Source organism: Bombus huntii, chromosome 14 (genome assembly GCF_024542735.1).
Source record: "Bombus huntii isolate Logan2020A chromosome 14, iyBomHunt1.1, whole genome shotgun sequence".
NCBI classification, from domain to species: Eukaryota; Metazoa; Arthropoda; class Insecta; order Hymenoptera; family Apidae; genus Bombus; species Bombus huntii.
The window spans coordinates 2823494-2839988 of record NC_066251.1 but is presented as its reverse complement, the minus strand read 5'-3'; the positions used below and the strand labels follow the sequence as shown (position 1 = coordinate 2839988).

Below are 16495 nucleotides of genomic sequence, written 5' to 3'. Positions count from 1 at the left end.
GGTATGATAAATCAGCAATTTGCAATAATTAGAACCAATTATTTATTGAAATAAACGAATTGCAGAAATGACTTTAAATAAACTATTAAATTATTAACTAAACCACGCGATTAGCTAATATTTTATAAAGAAACAAAGACTGACTATATAAAATAAAGAAACGGTATGATAAATCAGCAATTTGCAATAATTAGAACCAATTATTTATTGAAATAAACGAATTGCAGAAATGACTTTGAATAAACTATTTAAATGAAACTAATTAAATTTAGATATAAACTTTTGTTATATATTTTGATATAAAAATGTGTAATAAATTGTGTTGTAAAATGAGCTTACTTTCAAATATGCGAGGAAAAAGGTACTCAGAAGCCTCGACAAGATATTAAATTTAATTATAGCGATGTTTAATAGACGCTTAGATAAATACGTTTTAATCCAACGAAGCTATCAAAAGTGGTGTAGAAACGTGTGAATGGAGAATTAGAACACTGAGATGTAAATAATACGCAGTTAGTAAATACGACGCATCTCGAGCAAGGTAACGCGTATTAACGTCGAGATTTTCGACAGTAGAATAGCACACAGCGTCACAGACACGCGCCGCGAATTCGGTGGGGTGATGTTAGAAGCATGCACGAACAGAAGTCGAACGACTTCCTGGAAAATTCTGATAGCGTAGAGAATGTTTACGAAAGAACATTTTCAACCGTGAGAATATTTACGTATACATCGTCTAACGTGCATGCATTCTACTATGTTTGCTATTTAAGTATCACCGCATGTATTAATATCGCATGTTTAACTATTATCATTTTTATGGTTTATAATTCAGTCTCGAGATAAGGTAGTCGTCAAGTGATAAAACGATTCTAGAAAATGTCACAATTACGAGCAATTGTTAATAAACATTCTGCGTGATTATTACTCACGTAACTACGACGAGTAGAATTCTCGCTAAAGAATTTACCATCGATACGTCAGTACGTTAATCGCTAGACGCTTTTATGAAAAATAGCATACTAATCACCAAGTATCATACCGCTACTTATCGCGTTAACAACGTCACCTATTCACGACACGAAGCAAGAACAAAAAAAATTAATCGATTAATCTGCGAGGCGCTGTTTCCCACACGCAACCATCCAAGCGTCCCTTTAACCCTTTTAACCTTCGCTCGCTTCCCACAAAAAGATTTACACACAATTACCGATTACCATACCACGGCTCGTCCAAACGCAATCTTACGAGCAACGCCGTCTATTCGCAGCACCAAACCAATCTCCCAAGATCGGAAGAAATTAACCATCTTCGAAACACCATATATCAAACGCAACAACTCGAGAGTCACTCTGAAGGAACTCTACCCTTCTACACCTTCCCCGCTTCGTCGTTCGCATAGATTCGGATTATGAAGGATCCAGCGCGATGTCAGTCTGGAGAATCTGCCGTATAAAGGGGAATCATAAGGAGGAAGAAAGCAAAAAGAATACAAGGAAAAAAAGTAGCGAGCGAAGCAAGGAAGAAAATAAGGAAAGGGGATCGTCGGTCGGTGTGTTGGGCAGGGTGCCGACCGAGATGTGGGCAACAATATGGCCCGTGCTCGGTACAATAGCCTCGTATTATGTGCACAACAAGCGGCAATGGGGCCACGCTAAGGTTACATTACCGGGCCAGGTTGGCTCCTCTTCTCTTACAAAGAGGACTCACGGCTCGGTGCACAATGCGACCATCCAAGTGCAAGAAAGATACGAGACTCCTCTCTCTGTGTTCCCACATAAAGAGCATTCGCGTGTATGTGTATTTGGCCAGCGTATCAGCATACGTATACACGTAACGTACACTGGTACAGTGGTGTGCGCATGCACAAAGGCCACGCAGACGGTTGCGAACGCGTGTTCCTTGCACGTGGTGGGGACGTTCAGGGCTTCCTCAGGCCTGAGAATCTTCCCACGTTTCTCGTAGCACGAGCCAAGAGTGTACAAGCGAGGAATTTCGGAGGCGAGGCGGCTACCCATTCTGCGGTGAAAGAAGAAGAGAAAGAAAGGAAAGGAGAGAGAGAGAGAATCGTGAACCTTGCGTCGGGGGTTCGCCACTCGACGAGGATGGGCGAGTCGAACGACGCGCGATTTAAAGCGAGAACGAACGATCTACAAGCGCTTTCGGTGCGAGAATGAAGAAGAGGGAGACGAGGAACAGTGCGGAACCGTTTCGTATACCAGCACGTTCCGAATTAGCGTCGCTGAACTGTTGCCGATGGTGGTGCGCCGGGTCGCTGACTACTCTTCTTCTTCCACCTTCTCTGCCGTGATACCGTGTCCCGGCCTGATTGTCTCGGTATATAGTAACACCGAACGTTAAACCAGAAGAGGGAGAGCCGAGCGGATCGAAGACGCTCTGCTGCTTTTTCGGTAAACATGCTGTTCCGGCGTTCGATGCCTCCTCGTACGTGCACTGGCTTCGTTGGACGATATTGATTGCCCCTTTCAGGTAACTCACTTACTTAGGCTCCTCTCTCGCGCTCTCTTTCTATCGTGCTCGTTTTTTTTTCTTTTTTTTTTTTATTCTTTGTCTCTTTTCGTCCACGCAGTTAGTCACGCATCTTGCGTTCCTGCAACCTGCATATACCATTTTTGAATATTTTTGGATATTTTCGAGTACTCGGAGAAAGGTTCGAGCTACTGTTATAGTCTTCGAAGTTTAAAGGATATTTCATTTTTGTATGGTTACTTAGGAGAGTCTTTGTACACTTTATGAAAGGGAAATATACCAACGGTTTAGACAAATGATTTATGCAGTATTTATTTATTGGCAGACGAAGCAACAATTTTGAATGATCGATTGTTAAACATTTTATTGCCCGATCATTCGAATGGAATTTAACATACGATGAGAATGTCTACGGAAACGTGACGATACGTATTCTTAGCTATATGTACGCTGCAATATTAAATACTTAAACACAAATATTTAAAATACTTAATGCTTATACTAAAAAGATTTAAGCCTATTTGTTATATATACGTAATACGTAAATCCCCAGACAAAGGGGATTTGGATTTACTAGTTACGTAAGAATCTTATCCTTACTTAAAGGATATATCTATCACATCACATAAATTTTACGACTTCAGAAAAATCCCTCTACTCTACCTCTACTTCAAATAGAAGATGAGAAGGAGAGCAACCAACAATTTTTTAAAAGATCTGAATTGAAACATCCCTTCGAAAAACGATATTAACAAGTACCATTCACACATATACGATATTACAAAGTAGAGGATTAAATAATGTACAAATTGATTAATTTTTAATATTTCAACAAAGTTCTTCCTAATTTTAGAAAATTATATTCTTGGAAAATGGAAGAGAAATGAATCGATCCTTCGAAACATCTAAATTGGCATATCCCGTTAAAAAACGATATTAACATTGTACCAACTATCGTCTCGCTCGATATTATTATACAGGGTGGTTGGTAACTGGTGGTACAAGCAGAAAGGGAGTGATTCTACGCGAAAAAAGAAGTCGAAAATATAGTATAAATTTTTTTTTTAATTTTCTTCTTTTCTCTCTTTTTTTTAATTTTTCCATCGAGACAACTATCTACAGTGAGATCCGTTATAACGTACCGCACGCGTACCGAGCGGAAATTCAAAATCGATTTTCTCGAAAACAAAGCCTCGAACGAAAAATGTTTATTCTATATTTTCGACTTCTTTTTACGCGTAGAATCACCCCCTTTCCGCTTGTACCACGTTACCAACCACCCTGTATAATTCACCTATTCGCCAATTTTTAATATTTCAACCTATTCCCCGAGCGTTTATTCTATACGTATATAGCTTCTGGCGATATAATTTCGAGAAGTTATACTGGTGTAAAATAAAAGGGAAACGAGTCGATCATTCGATAGATCTAAATTAAAATAGCTCGTGGAAAGAAGGGAAGAATAAAAGCGCCTGGCGAAGAAGAGGTTTGAATTCGATCGGCCGTTAGCATAGTATCACATCACTGCAGGGTCGTTAATACGATTAATAATAACGCAAGCCAGTGTGTCTCGATGATACCGGCGTGCCATCGCGGATAACGCTCGTTTTGTTCAGCTTAACAGGCACACGGTCGCGTGGACGCGCGCGCGCGCGCGCGCGCGACCAGCCACCACATCCGGCTCGGACGACCAATCAGTGTAATTATCCTACCGGTCTCTCTGCTGCTACGCACTCATGGTAATGCCTCGTTTTCGACGTCGCGTCGGCAGCATTATATCAGTCGACCTGGAAAAAGAATCGCGTTTCATCGCGATCCGAACGTTTAAAACCCTTTCAGTGGAGATCTCTTAGTCCGGGATCGTTCTGTCACGATGAAATTAATGACGACGCGTGCACCTGTTTCGCGATACCGCGTTTAACTGCAAATTGATGTATCTGCGCGGTTTTATTGTAAGATCCTTCCCGGTTTTCAAGGAAAGGAAGTGAATGTAAACTTTATTTTTGATACTGAAATTATTGGAGTGAAACAAACGAGCGATTCGTAATTTTTCGTAGAAATTTTTACGAATTTACGATCACGCTCTGCTGGGAATTTTATTAATATTCTTTAAAAATCGTAGGAAATGACAAGTATCGTTCTATTGGTTTCTTCGATTTTAGTGCCGCTTTACGATTAACCCGTTAACGCCTGCTGTATTCGAAAAAGTTCACCCGATATATAGCATCGCGATAATTCCAGGCTTGAAATGGGCCTTTAATGGATAAATAAAGAATATTACGTAAGTTTTCGTAGAAAATTTTACGAATTTACGATCGCGCTATCCTGGGAATTTTATTAATATTCTTTAAAGATCGTAGGAAACGACAAGTATCGTTCTATTGGTTTCTTCGATTTTAGTGCCGCTTTACGATTAACCCGTTAACGCCCGCTGTATTCGAAAAAGTTCACCCGATATATAGCATCGCGGTAATTCCAGGCTTGAGATGGGCCTTTAATGGATAAATAAAGAATATTTTTATTCTAATGGCTAAACGCGGAGAGAACCTGTTAGGCTCCAAGATATAGTCAAACGATTTGGTTTTATAGTTATGCTTTGTGTTAATGAAAGATTTTTATATCTTCGATATTTTAATATTACGACGATGGAAAAATGGATGGGGAAGCATGCGTTCAGTTTTCGTGTCAAACAAATGAACAACTTTGATCATCGATCGATATACTAAATTTTAGATATACTACTTCCTTATGAAAAATAGAAAATATAGCTTATCGTCTTCTTCTTTGTCCTTTTTATAATTTATATACCTTTCCATACATCTTACATTCTAGTTTTATTGATGTGTCAGTGCAAGCCAAAGCCGTTTCTTCGCCACGAAGAAATTAGTAGCAAATGTACGTACATTTTAGTTTCTTTGAAACGAGTTTTATATTACAGACGCTGTTGTCTAGAAGCGTTAATTTATGCAGACTTTGATTTATACCGAGCAGTTAGAGATTTCTGTTAGTTTTTCTGTCTTCGTTTTAATATTAACGTTACATCGTCTGTACGTGTGTGATTAACGATGACGTTTCCTTTTTTTTTTTTCTTTTACACATTTTTCACCATTAATTCATCGATCTTTTGTTACTTTATACTCTGTTAACGTTTGTTGCGCAATATATTGGATCTTTTAAAGATTTTATTCCTCGTAGAAGCTTATGGCAGGTAGGCAATCGAAGTTTCCTTCTAAACGTTATATTCGATTCTTCTTCGTTCTCTGTAAAGATATTCTCCTCGTTATCGATGTATCATCTTCTTGGAACCAGTGAAACATTAAGCAAGCGCAACATTGAGATATCGTAGTCGTCCGTAAAACGTTAAAATAAAATCGATCTTAAACTGGTTCGATTATAAGAATCACGAAACGCGATTCGAAGAAAGCCGTCGTTTTGATAAATTTCATCGCGTGATTCAGCTCGCAGTCCTACGTTTCTATTTTCAGATTTAAATTCATGCAAAGACGATTAGTCAGTCGATAACCGAGAATTCGAGTCGTAAAGTACTCCAATACTCCCGTTGCCTAAAAATTAACGCTCTTTCGATCTCACTTTCAATTGCACTTCCTCGAATTACTTTGCAGGAAAAATATTTTTCCGGAAACGATAGACGAATTACGTATCACGACGTTTTATTAACATTAGCATATCAACGCCGCGATCAACAAAATATCAGACATTGCGCGAGTCTAGAAGAGTCGTTACAGGCATCGATGTTTCATTTATAAAAAGCAAAATGAATCATCGACCCTCGATTAATAAGAACGTAGCAAGTACGTGCTCGTAATCGACGAATAGAAAAAGATTTTAAAATTAAATTTGCAACGATGATCGAGTGGGCTATTGATGCGGGCGCATTAATAATAAGTAGATGACACATCAGTACGCAGTTGACGAAATTATTTCAGCGTAACCGAGAAGTCCGGCACAATGCCAAAACGAACGCGAAAATATATTGTGGCGGCACCGGCACAATTGTATCGAACACTCGCGTGTCATAGATAATAGAGTGCAAGATAGGAGAGCCGAGACAGTGTTTCTTTATCTTTGGTTGCTCCTCTTGGTGCTCAGAGCGCGTACGATACCTGTGATATGTGTATTTCCATATTTATAGAACACTATTGTACGATACAGTGATAAATCGTCTATCTTTCAATTTCCTGACTGGCATTCGTCGTGGAAAAGATACGAAAGGTAATATACTTCCGAGTAATATTTCGATGATTTTTGAATATTTAACTCGCTCGACGAAGCTATTGATCGTGTACGTTTAACATCATCGAAGAGAATTTTTTAAGTTTATTTATAATTTCGCTTGGATGATAGGTGAATTTGTTTGGTGTCTATGTATTTTGTGTTTGTGTAGTATGCGTGTATTAAGCACACGTATATGTAAACTACGAGTTGCTGAAAAATGTGAGATACGTCGATACGAAGGTAAAACGCAGGTTATTATGTAACTGAGAAATAATTCCGCTGAAAGTGTCGACCTTGCTATTTAAAAGCAGATATTGCCATTCCTAGTTGGAGGAATCGAAAGATCGATATTTCGCTATACTCTCTCTCTCTCTCTCTCTCTCTCTCTCTCTCTCTCTCTCTCTGTAGCAACGATAATTTTACGCCTCGTGTTACTTTGTCAAAATTTTCTTTCGCTGTATTATCGTAGAAGCGATAACGACGCTTATACAGATTAAAAATGTCTTATCTTCGATCTCGAACTTTGAAGTAGAACAACGACACAGTCATGTCGAATGACATCGTAGGCAAAAATTAATACGTTTATGCTATATTTGTCCGTTGCATTCGTTAAGTGTAAATGCATTTTGTGAAAGTAATTTGTCTTCTGACGTATCTTACTTCGTCAACTTTCTTTCGTCTATCAAATCGTGTCAAACCCGCCATTCTAATTTTTCAATGTAACGCACGTATAGTATATCGTCCAGCGTTGAAACCAGAATCCACGCGAAGAGAAATAGAATGAAAAATACGAGCGCCAAGGGATGAACTTCGGCTGTTTCATATTTTCGAAACAAACTCTATCAGCAATCTCGTTTTACAACAGAGACGTTTCTCTTGAAAACGATATACTGTCGTACAACGACTCGTAAAACGAAGCCGATCGCCAGTTTAAAAGTCCATCTCGTCCAGGTGTAGGAAAAAACAGCAGCGAAATTCTTTAACGAACGACAAACGGACACGATCGTTGCGGCCGATCCATGGCTCCACGAGATCGGCTTTCGCAGTTTAGAGGTAAAGCCTCGTAAATACTCGGCCGGCCCACTCGGACCCGTGTTTGGCCTATCGGCTTCCAAAAGGGCTAAACACCTCGTTAAGTCCCGCAAGCGAAACCTGTCCAAGCGGCCTGCGCCAGGGACGGGCTGCTGCTGGTCATTAAGATCGCACGCTTAATTCGAAAAATCGGCTGCCGAGCTGCACGATCCTGGCAACCTGGAAACCGGTTACTCATACCACAACCACGGCGAATCCTTTTCTAATGCCGGTCAAACGTGTCCCAAGAAAGTGAACCGGTCTTCTGTGGATCATCGGTGGTGCAAGCGGAGAACTTGGATTATCGTGCGTGCAATACACTTGGTGTTGTTTCTCCAGGGTTGTCTCATCCTAAGGGATGTTTAACGCGAGCTTGTCACTCGTACGAAATTCGTGTTGGATAGAGGGTAGAATGTGGTCTTTGGTTACGTTTCTGTTTTGTTCATTATTATCGGTATTATTACAGATTGCTACTGCTCGTGAATTTATGGAAAATTTGAAGAGCAGAAGTATCACAGAATGCATGTCACACGAAGATTATTCATGAAAATATGATTGTTTATAAATGCGATATGCGTAGTTACAGATGCATAAATTTCACGCTGACAGAATTAATGTTGCCTTTTACTGTGACAAAAACATGAGAAATTATGGATATTTACGTATGCTCGTATCTAAATATTCATATTTAAAATATTTATGAGCATAACTAACGGAACAGCACTTGAATAAAATATGTATTTCTTATGCACTGACGAACTCAAATTCGCAAATTCTATTGCACATTGATCTATATACGAGTAAATCTGAAAATGCGCGCCAGTTACGAGATATTTAGCTCAACGTACAACGTACGTACTTCTCAACATCCAAATTTTCTACGATACTTTTGTCAAATTCGCCTAGCTATAATTACAAAACCATTAATTTTCTAGGAATTTCTCTAACAAAGAAACAAAGGACACCCTGCTATGCGAACTCCTGTTCTCTACTAATCTTTCATTAAATAACTTACAACTTCTGCACGCATTTTCGGATCAGTTTCAAACCTGACCAATGCAACCGAGTCGATCGTATCTCATTACGACATCAATGAAATTCGGAAAATATTTGGTCTCAGGTGCACGAGACGAACATAAAGCTTCGCTGTGATGAATATCGAAATAATTTCGCGAGCCAGTGTACCTCGTGCCAAATATTCTACTCAGCTGGTAACGAAGCTCGACCAGCGCGAAAGAGGACGCGTAGCGATCACGCGACTATTTCAATTGTTCCACATCGAGCAGAATAGAAACTGGTCCAGCGCGGTGAGGCGCTCGATCGGCACTCGGCTCCGCCAAGTCGTGATTCAGCGGCGCGGTCGGAAGCGGCGAGTGCCAGGAGTGGTGGCGACACGTGCGTACACGTGCTCCGCGTCGGTGGTATTCCAGTGAATCAACAAGTGTCGTGGCTCTAGCCGCGGCGATGCACCGCGACAACGCGTCGCCCGGATTCCGATAAACCGGTCAAAGCGACCAGGCTGTCGTCCGCTTAGCTTCTCCGCGTCGCAAAAACTACCGTCCCAGAGAACTCGTTCCTTATCGAAAATTCGATGTCGAGCGCCTGGCATGCCGACAAGTGCCACGTACTACTACACCGCGTCTCACGAGACGCTGCTTTCCCAGCGTCGTAAGATCCGCAGATCGCTAGATTAGATGGGAATGGTAGTGACGTATCGCGAAGATCGTTTAATCGTTTAATCGTCGAGATTAATGGGTAAAACTTTTTTATTTTGAAGTACGGAGAAAAAGAAGAGAATCAAAGAGAGTCGTCGTAAGATACGAAAAATAGGGACACGTTCTGCGAAATTATTCGGTTGGCAACTAAGTGATTGCGGATTTTGTCAATACTACCTAATGACAGTTGCCAGCCCAATAGTATGAAATTATACAAACGAGTCTGTCAACTTTTCTTTCCATGTTGTAATCATAGTGTTTTACTGTACATTATATTGGGTTGGCAACTAAGTGATTGCGGATTTTGTCGTTAGATGGTATTGAAAAATCCGCAATCACTTAGTTTCCAGCCCAATAGTATAGAGACAGAAAAAGTTAAGAAATGTGCAGAAATTGTTAACATTGAAAAATATACGGTTTAAGCGGAAGATGAATTAAACGGAGAGTAGTATCGTTCGCGAGCATACGGATACTCTGATCGATTTCCAGAAACGATATTTGAACTTGGTCAAAGTGTACAAATTTATAGTTGGACGGCGATTTTGTACGCGTTTGTGAGACGTTTAACGATACAAAAGCCGCGAGATATCGTGGTATGAGAGACAAATAGATCGCATTTTGTTCGTTCTATAGAAATGTGTGTTTGCATGAATATTCACAGAGTAATTTGAATGTTAAACTCTGGAATACCTCGCATACCAATAGAAACGTAACGCTATTTTTATCAGTTTTAAAAATTGTTTAGGAAACAGCACAGAAATGAAGGAATCCGAAGGAAAAGGTTGTTGGTGAACCGACAGACAGTTAGTTTCACAGCTACAAGTGACAATATTATTATTGAACATTGATTTTTAAGAATTAATTTTATTCAAAATATCCTCTTAGACGTGAATGGAATTTACATTATAACTTGAGGAGTCAGTGGCTCTTGAGCTTCGTGCGTGAAACGTCTGGCTATGTTTTTTGTACTGGTTGGATCGTAACCTTTGGAAGGCTGGTCGTTAACCCTTTTCCTACGGTGCGCATAGTCGAAATTGTTTTGAGAAGGCATGTTATTAACATATTATCGTGTCTTAGGGATTCAAATGAACTTATGATATTTAATAAACTTCGTGACTAATTTATACCGCAGCTCTGAAAGAAAAATAAGGCGAAACAAAACCAGAAACGTTCAAGTTTTTAGCAAACATTTAACTTTTGCTAGTCTTTGTTGCGTTTTAAGCATTAATTATCAGAAACGGAAAAATGGACATCGAAGAACAGCGTACAATTTACATTGCGATATGAATTTACTTAATCGGTCGTTCCTTTTATCCTACTTTGCAACGTCGATAATTGTATAACAATATTTAATTGATATTTAGTTATCAGCCAGTAAAATCTAAGAAAGCCGTGTAATTTTTCCCCGAAATTGAAAATCTGCTTGTCCAAGTAACCCAGGGACGTCGCTTCCGTCATTTCATCCAACAATAACAATTTAGTCAAAATAATATTCATCCACGATATTCATTAAAAGCATCTTATTTAATCAAAGAATCTTCATAATAATAACAATAATAACGTATCTTTAGCGGCCATTCGCATAATACACGTAGCCATAAACTGCGGCGAAGGACATTATACCGGTGTTCCGAAAGAGGCGAACGATTACCGCGAGCCAACGTTGCACGAACGTGTAAATTAAAAAAAGACGAATATTACACGCGTTGCGACGGAATATTTCTTGCGAGCCAAACTATTTGACGAGTTAATTACCACATCGAGTGGCTGCCAAAGGAAATGGATTATTCGTTGAGCGATACACACCGAAGATATGACAATTTTTAATTAACCTCCGGCGAAAGCGTTTTCGTGAAAGTCGCAAAAAAATTGCCCACATTTTTCTTCTTTTCGTTCGAGTTACGTATTTCTGGATATCACCGACTATTTATTAAGAGGCCATCGTCCATTATCGATCGTGTTTGAAGCAAAAGTTAAGGCTCGTCGATGTTCGTTTCGTGTAATGAATAATCAATCAATCAACGCATTTCCCATGATAACAGTTTGACGTTGATTAACAAGTGTTTAAAGAGAAATAGAACGAAGAGATGGAAACGTGTAATGGCCTGTAACGTGTATTTCCACCGATACATACAGGTGTATGACACTTACATGACACGAGAAAACAGAGCACTATCAAAATCAGCAGATGGAGAGGGAAAGTGTTTCGCGAGTTTCTTCACGGCCATATGAAATTCAGGATATTTTATTCATGAACGACGATCTTAAAAATAAACCGGCTAGTTGAAAATTTAAAATGCTGAATGCTTGATTGCGTTGTGCTTCGCGAATATTCATTATCGCGGTATTTTTCAACGACTGTAAACGTTTCGAATAAAACTAAGAGATAATTGAGTGAAAAGAGACGAATTTACGATTTTATTCATATGCTCGTTTACCGCGAAGAAATAGCACAGCCAATAACAAATCTTACAAAATGTTTCTCATCTTTTGTTACTTTCCAATCTCTGGAATCTCATCTAAAAAAATTCCGCCAAGATCAAACTCATCTCTTTCGACAAATTTCTATCGATAACTTCATGCGTTTACGGCTTTTCATATGCAAAACAAATTTGTTACTATTATACATTAATCTACTAGAAATATGTTAACGCATAGATGGATTACTTCCAAAAAGAACGTAAAAATTCGTTCAAATTTGAAACAGCTTTCTTAAAAAGCTTATCCTCTATGAATTAATACGGATCAAATATTAAACGCTTCTCCCACGTGGGCTGAAATTCTATCCAAAATCGCATCCGCGAGCGTATTCGCGCTCGCGCGATAGCATCACCAACAATATCGTTCTCGGCGGCGACGAGGAGCACAGAGGCTCGAACAAAAGCGACGAACAAGAGAAGCGGCCAGAAAAAACAAGAAAAAGCAAGAAGAAGAAGTAGAAGACGAGGCGAGCAGTAGCGGAAGAGAAGAGCGAGAGAAAGAGAGGCTACGGGAGAAAGAGCGGGAAGATTGGAGCGTATCGCGCGGGTCGTCCTCGTGCTGGTCGCGCGTCATGGCGTGTGCTCGCCGCTTCTTTTTTCCCCTGGTCTTGACTGCCCTGCGCCCCGTATCGACGCGGGGGCCAGGGGTAAGAGTAGTAGGAGAGAAGCAGAAGCAACGACAGAGCGGCAGCACATCGAAGAGATGCCCATTCTCCTCACCCCGAGCCAGAATACGTGCAGGTGTGCACGAAAAGGTCCTCTCCCGCGCGCTCTCTGGCACCAACGAAGGGGCCCCCCTGCGCCACTCGACCGTGCACACTCAAACACACGCACGGATATACCGCGACACACGTGTACACTCACTGAAATACATAGACGCGCACACAGAGCGCCGGGAGACGCGTGGAGGGAACCTGTGCCGGGCCCAACAGGCCCCCGATCTGTGGGAACTGTTCGGCCCGCGAGCTTCCCACGATACGCTCCGGCTGCTGGCTGGCTGTGTACGGGCTGCAGGGTTCACTCGTGCGTCTCCCCCCCTTTCCGTTCCCTCTGTCCCCGTGGCCGACACCCTTCTCCCCGTGGCCGACACCCTTCTCCCCGTCAAGAGCCCATAGATTGCACGGAAGGGGCACCACGATGGGACAGTTGGTGGGAGGGATCGGTGAAGGGTATAAGTAACCGGTCGGTCCCCACCAGGGACTCAGAACCGTTGTGAACACGGCAGTGTACGCTATTCTCGGCACTCCGAGAGAACGCATACACACACGCACGCACATACCAGTCATACATAGTATCTTGTAACGCATATTTCGTGTGCGTCATCGAGTTACTCTTATCGAACTGTATATTTCTGTCAGCCTATCAATTGGAACGTTTCGCGTTCCTGTCGAATTGTTTCTGAAGGGTGGGCTGGTTTGTGACAAGTGGCAAGTGAGGAAGAGACTCTTATCGTTCTGAGAACCATGACACCGCATACCAGCTACACACCGGTCGGCGGTATGGAGTACGAAGAGCCAGTGTCGAGGACTTATCAGTACAGAAAGGTGATGAAACCGATGCTGGAGAGGAAGAGGCGGGCCAGGATCAATCGTTGTCTCGATGAGCTAAAGGACCTCATGGTGACCGCTCTGCAAGCCGAGGGCGAGAACGTGGCGAAGCTGGAGAAGGCTGACATACTTGAACTCACTGTTCGTCACCTTCACACGCTCAGGGCTGCCAGAAGGCTGACTCTGACACCGGAGAACAGCTACGCGGACAGATTCAGAGAAGGATTCACCCAGTGCGCGCAGGAAGTGTCGTCGTTCCTGTCGACTCCTGTGGCAGCAGCCGTTCATCCAGCCGCCGGTGCACAGTTAATGAGACACCTTGGCGGATGTCTGCGGCGACTCGAAGGACCAGCGTCGACGAACACCGCCACCACCACGGTGACCGCTGTCAGTAAAACGACACCCGCTGTCAGTCCAGCTGCCAACGTGATGATCAACGTGCCACAAAACGTTTACACGCCGCCACAAAGTCCTGTCAGCGTGGTGAGTTCTTCGGGCGAATCCACGGAATCTTCTAACGCTGTTTGGAGGCCGTGGTGATGGAAAAATCCGAGAGCACGAAGTTTGGTCGATGAAGACGACGCAGATGATCGAAGATTCTGAATTAACAATTCGATTTGATTTGTTCCTTCCTGGTGAAGAAACTCTGCCGATCGTGGGGCAGAGGCGGCACAGCGAATGGGAGGAAAAACGACGAATCATTTGTCTTCCATATATCGAAAATTGTTACGCCTCGTTTATGTTGATCGAGGGCGTTTCCAATTAATATTCGTAATATTAATGTTGCTTTGTTAAGTAATCGAATATCATATCCGGCACCGTTTTCGAGAAGCTCTTTTTCTCTCTATTTCTTCTTTTTCTCTCATCTCACTGTATTGTAAATAGGTGACGAAGCTTTAAGTGACACGTCTGTGATAGGGTTCGATTTTGTACCTGACATATAAACTATATTCTCGTAAAGTAGAAGGATTATTATTATTATAGATTTTAATTTGTTATGTTTAAGAGACAAGATTTTCTTTAGACGTAACGATGTCCACACGGTGTTTTTGTTAAAACCGATCGCACGTCGTGCAGGAATAAATAAACACATTGTTTCAATCTTAATCGTTCTTCTTTGTTCTTTCGTTTCATCGATCCTATATCCTTGGTCCTTTAAACTCCTCAGTCTCATTATCATTTCATTACGTCAATGTTCACTGCCTGTTTCATTTATATTTATTAATTTCTGCCTAAAAGAAGAGACAGAATGGTATGAAAACATACTGTTGATAAATAGAAAATATTTTGTATGATAATCAGTGGTAAAATATAATATAAATGAAAATAAAATAATAATCGGTGGTACGTTATTTTGTTAAAGTCGCAGTTCCTCTGTTATTTAACAATAACAGCTAGCAATTGTTACGCAGCTCTAATTCTTTAGAATTCATCGATCTATTCGACGAGAGAATGCGATTTTGCTTCATTTCATCTGAGTAACTTTGAATGTAAAAATTATTTGGAAAAAAATTGTAGGCAAGGAAACTATAAAATTTCCATTGCAAGAATTTTGAAATTCTAAAACTGATGATCGAAAAAATTAGTCGTTAGAAAAATGCGCTGAATCGCAGGAGAAGTAACCTCGATAATCGAATATATGTTATTTTGAGGAAATTGTACGCAGTTACATTTTTATCCGGCAAAATGACATTTCATGTACATACTTTCGCGAGAAACTGACTTCGTTTTTAAGAAACCTGGCAAACAGAAATATATAAAAACTATGGACGTTGTGTGCAAAGAAAGAAGATTCAAGGACTAACCGAAATTTAATGGAATAATTTATCGCTTGAAATTTAAATCGTCTCCATCGATCGCCGTGAGTTTCATCGGAAAGCCGGTCGATAGCTTCGTTTTAATTTATAATTTCGATGGAAAAATACAAGAGCATGGTGTCGCCCACCAAAAAAGGAGTGTGCTTCAAAAAGAGAGCACAGGTTTGGGGAACAGAAATTATGTCACTTCCATGGGAAGCATCGACATTGGTAAAATGCCGAACAACACCTGTCGTTCGACGATTTCGATTCCAGACACAGGAATCTGATTAAGATTGAAAAAAGAAGCTGATTTTTCAAGAAACGATAATACCTGATCATATCTGAATAAAAATTCCAATTTTCCAATCCTTTTAACATTTGCCTGAATTTATGTATCCGGGACAACGGGATTATTTTAAGAAATATGAAATATCAAAACAATTCGAAGAAAAATTAATTGCTTGTTCGAAGAAACTAACATAATTGTACCAAAACAACTGATCTATGATAAGATGATGAAAACAACTGATCTATGATAAGATGATGAAAACAACTGATCAAATAAGATGGCATACGCTATCAGTCAAAAAATATTGAATCTTCCCCATTTCTAGCCATTTTGAATCTCTTGCTCCTGTTGTAAATTTCGATAGATCGTTGATAAGAGAGTCTTCCAAGATGACAAAATTCCAACCTGATTATTTCTTAAATCCTATAATCCATTAAACACACATTGATCTCGAACTTTTCGCTAATGACGTATATCGTTTAGATAATCACTTTTTCACGAATGTACTTTCTACGAACAATACAAAACCACTGTGTTTCACTTGTCGAAAATAAATACCGTGTCGTAATAACTCTACAACTTACACGTACGACGTACGAATAATAAAACTGAGGCGTCCTCGCGTGCAATTAAAATTGTATCTCGTTAAAGACAAGGAAGTGTTCAGATAGTGTTTGACCGGTACCATATATTATGTATAACGTATCTTTCTTACCCGTGTTCTCCATCCATGTTGAATCAATTCGGGCGATTATTAAATGCAAGAAAGAAAGAAAAAGAAAAAAGAGAAGAAAAGAAAAAAAGCAGCGCGATTCCGGTGATAACCTAATTTCGACGGATCACTGATTCGCTACTTTCACGACACGCG

The 16495-nt window shown here is 40.5% G+C and overlaps 2 protein-coding genes across 11 annotated transcripts in view; both read left to right on the top strand.

The window, feature by feature from the left end:
- Positions 1-16495, top strand: part of LOC126873465 (tubulin monoglutamylase TTLL4-like) — a 236845-nt gene that overhangs the window by 211774 nt on the left and 8576 nt on the right. The window contains exon 1 of one of the 10 annotated variants that reach the window (XM_050634331.1): positions 1910-2490. The exons of 8 other annotated variants lie outside the window; for them this stretch is intronic. The gene's annotated coding sequence lies outside the window, so the exon portion shown is untranslated. Of the gene's footprint in view, positions 1-1909; positions 2491-6465; positions 6724-16495 lie in introns of those variants that run through there. One more of the 10 variants, XM_050634329.1, reaches the window with a different exon arrangement.
- LOC126873467 (enhancer of split mbeta protein-like) lies at positions 9853-14646 on the top strand. Its single transcript, XM_050634333.1, has one exon. The coding sequence runs from the start codon at positions 13456-13458 to the stop codon at positions 14077-14079; it is 624 nt and encodes a 207-aa protein (XP_050490290.1). The 5' UTR covers positions 9853-13455; the 3' UTR covers positions 14080-14646.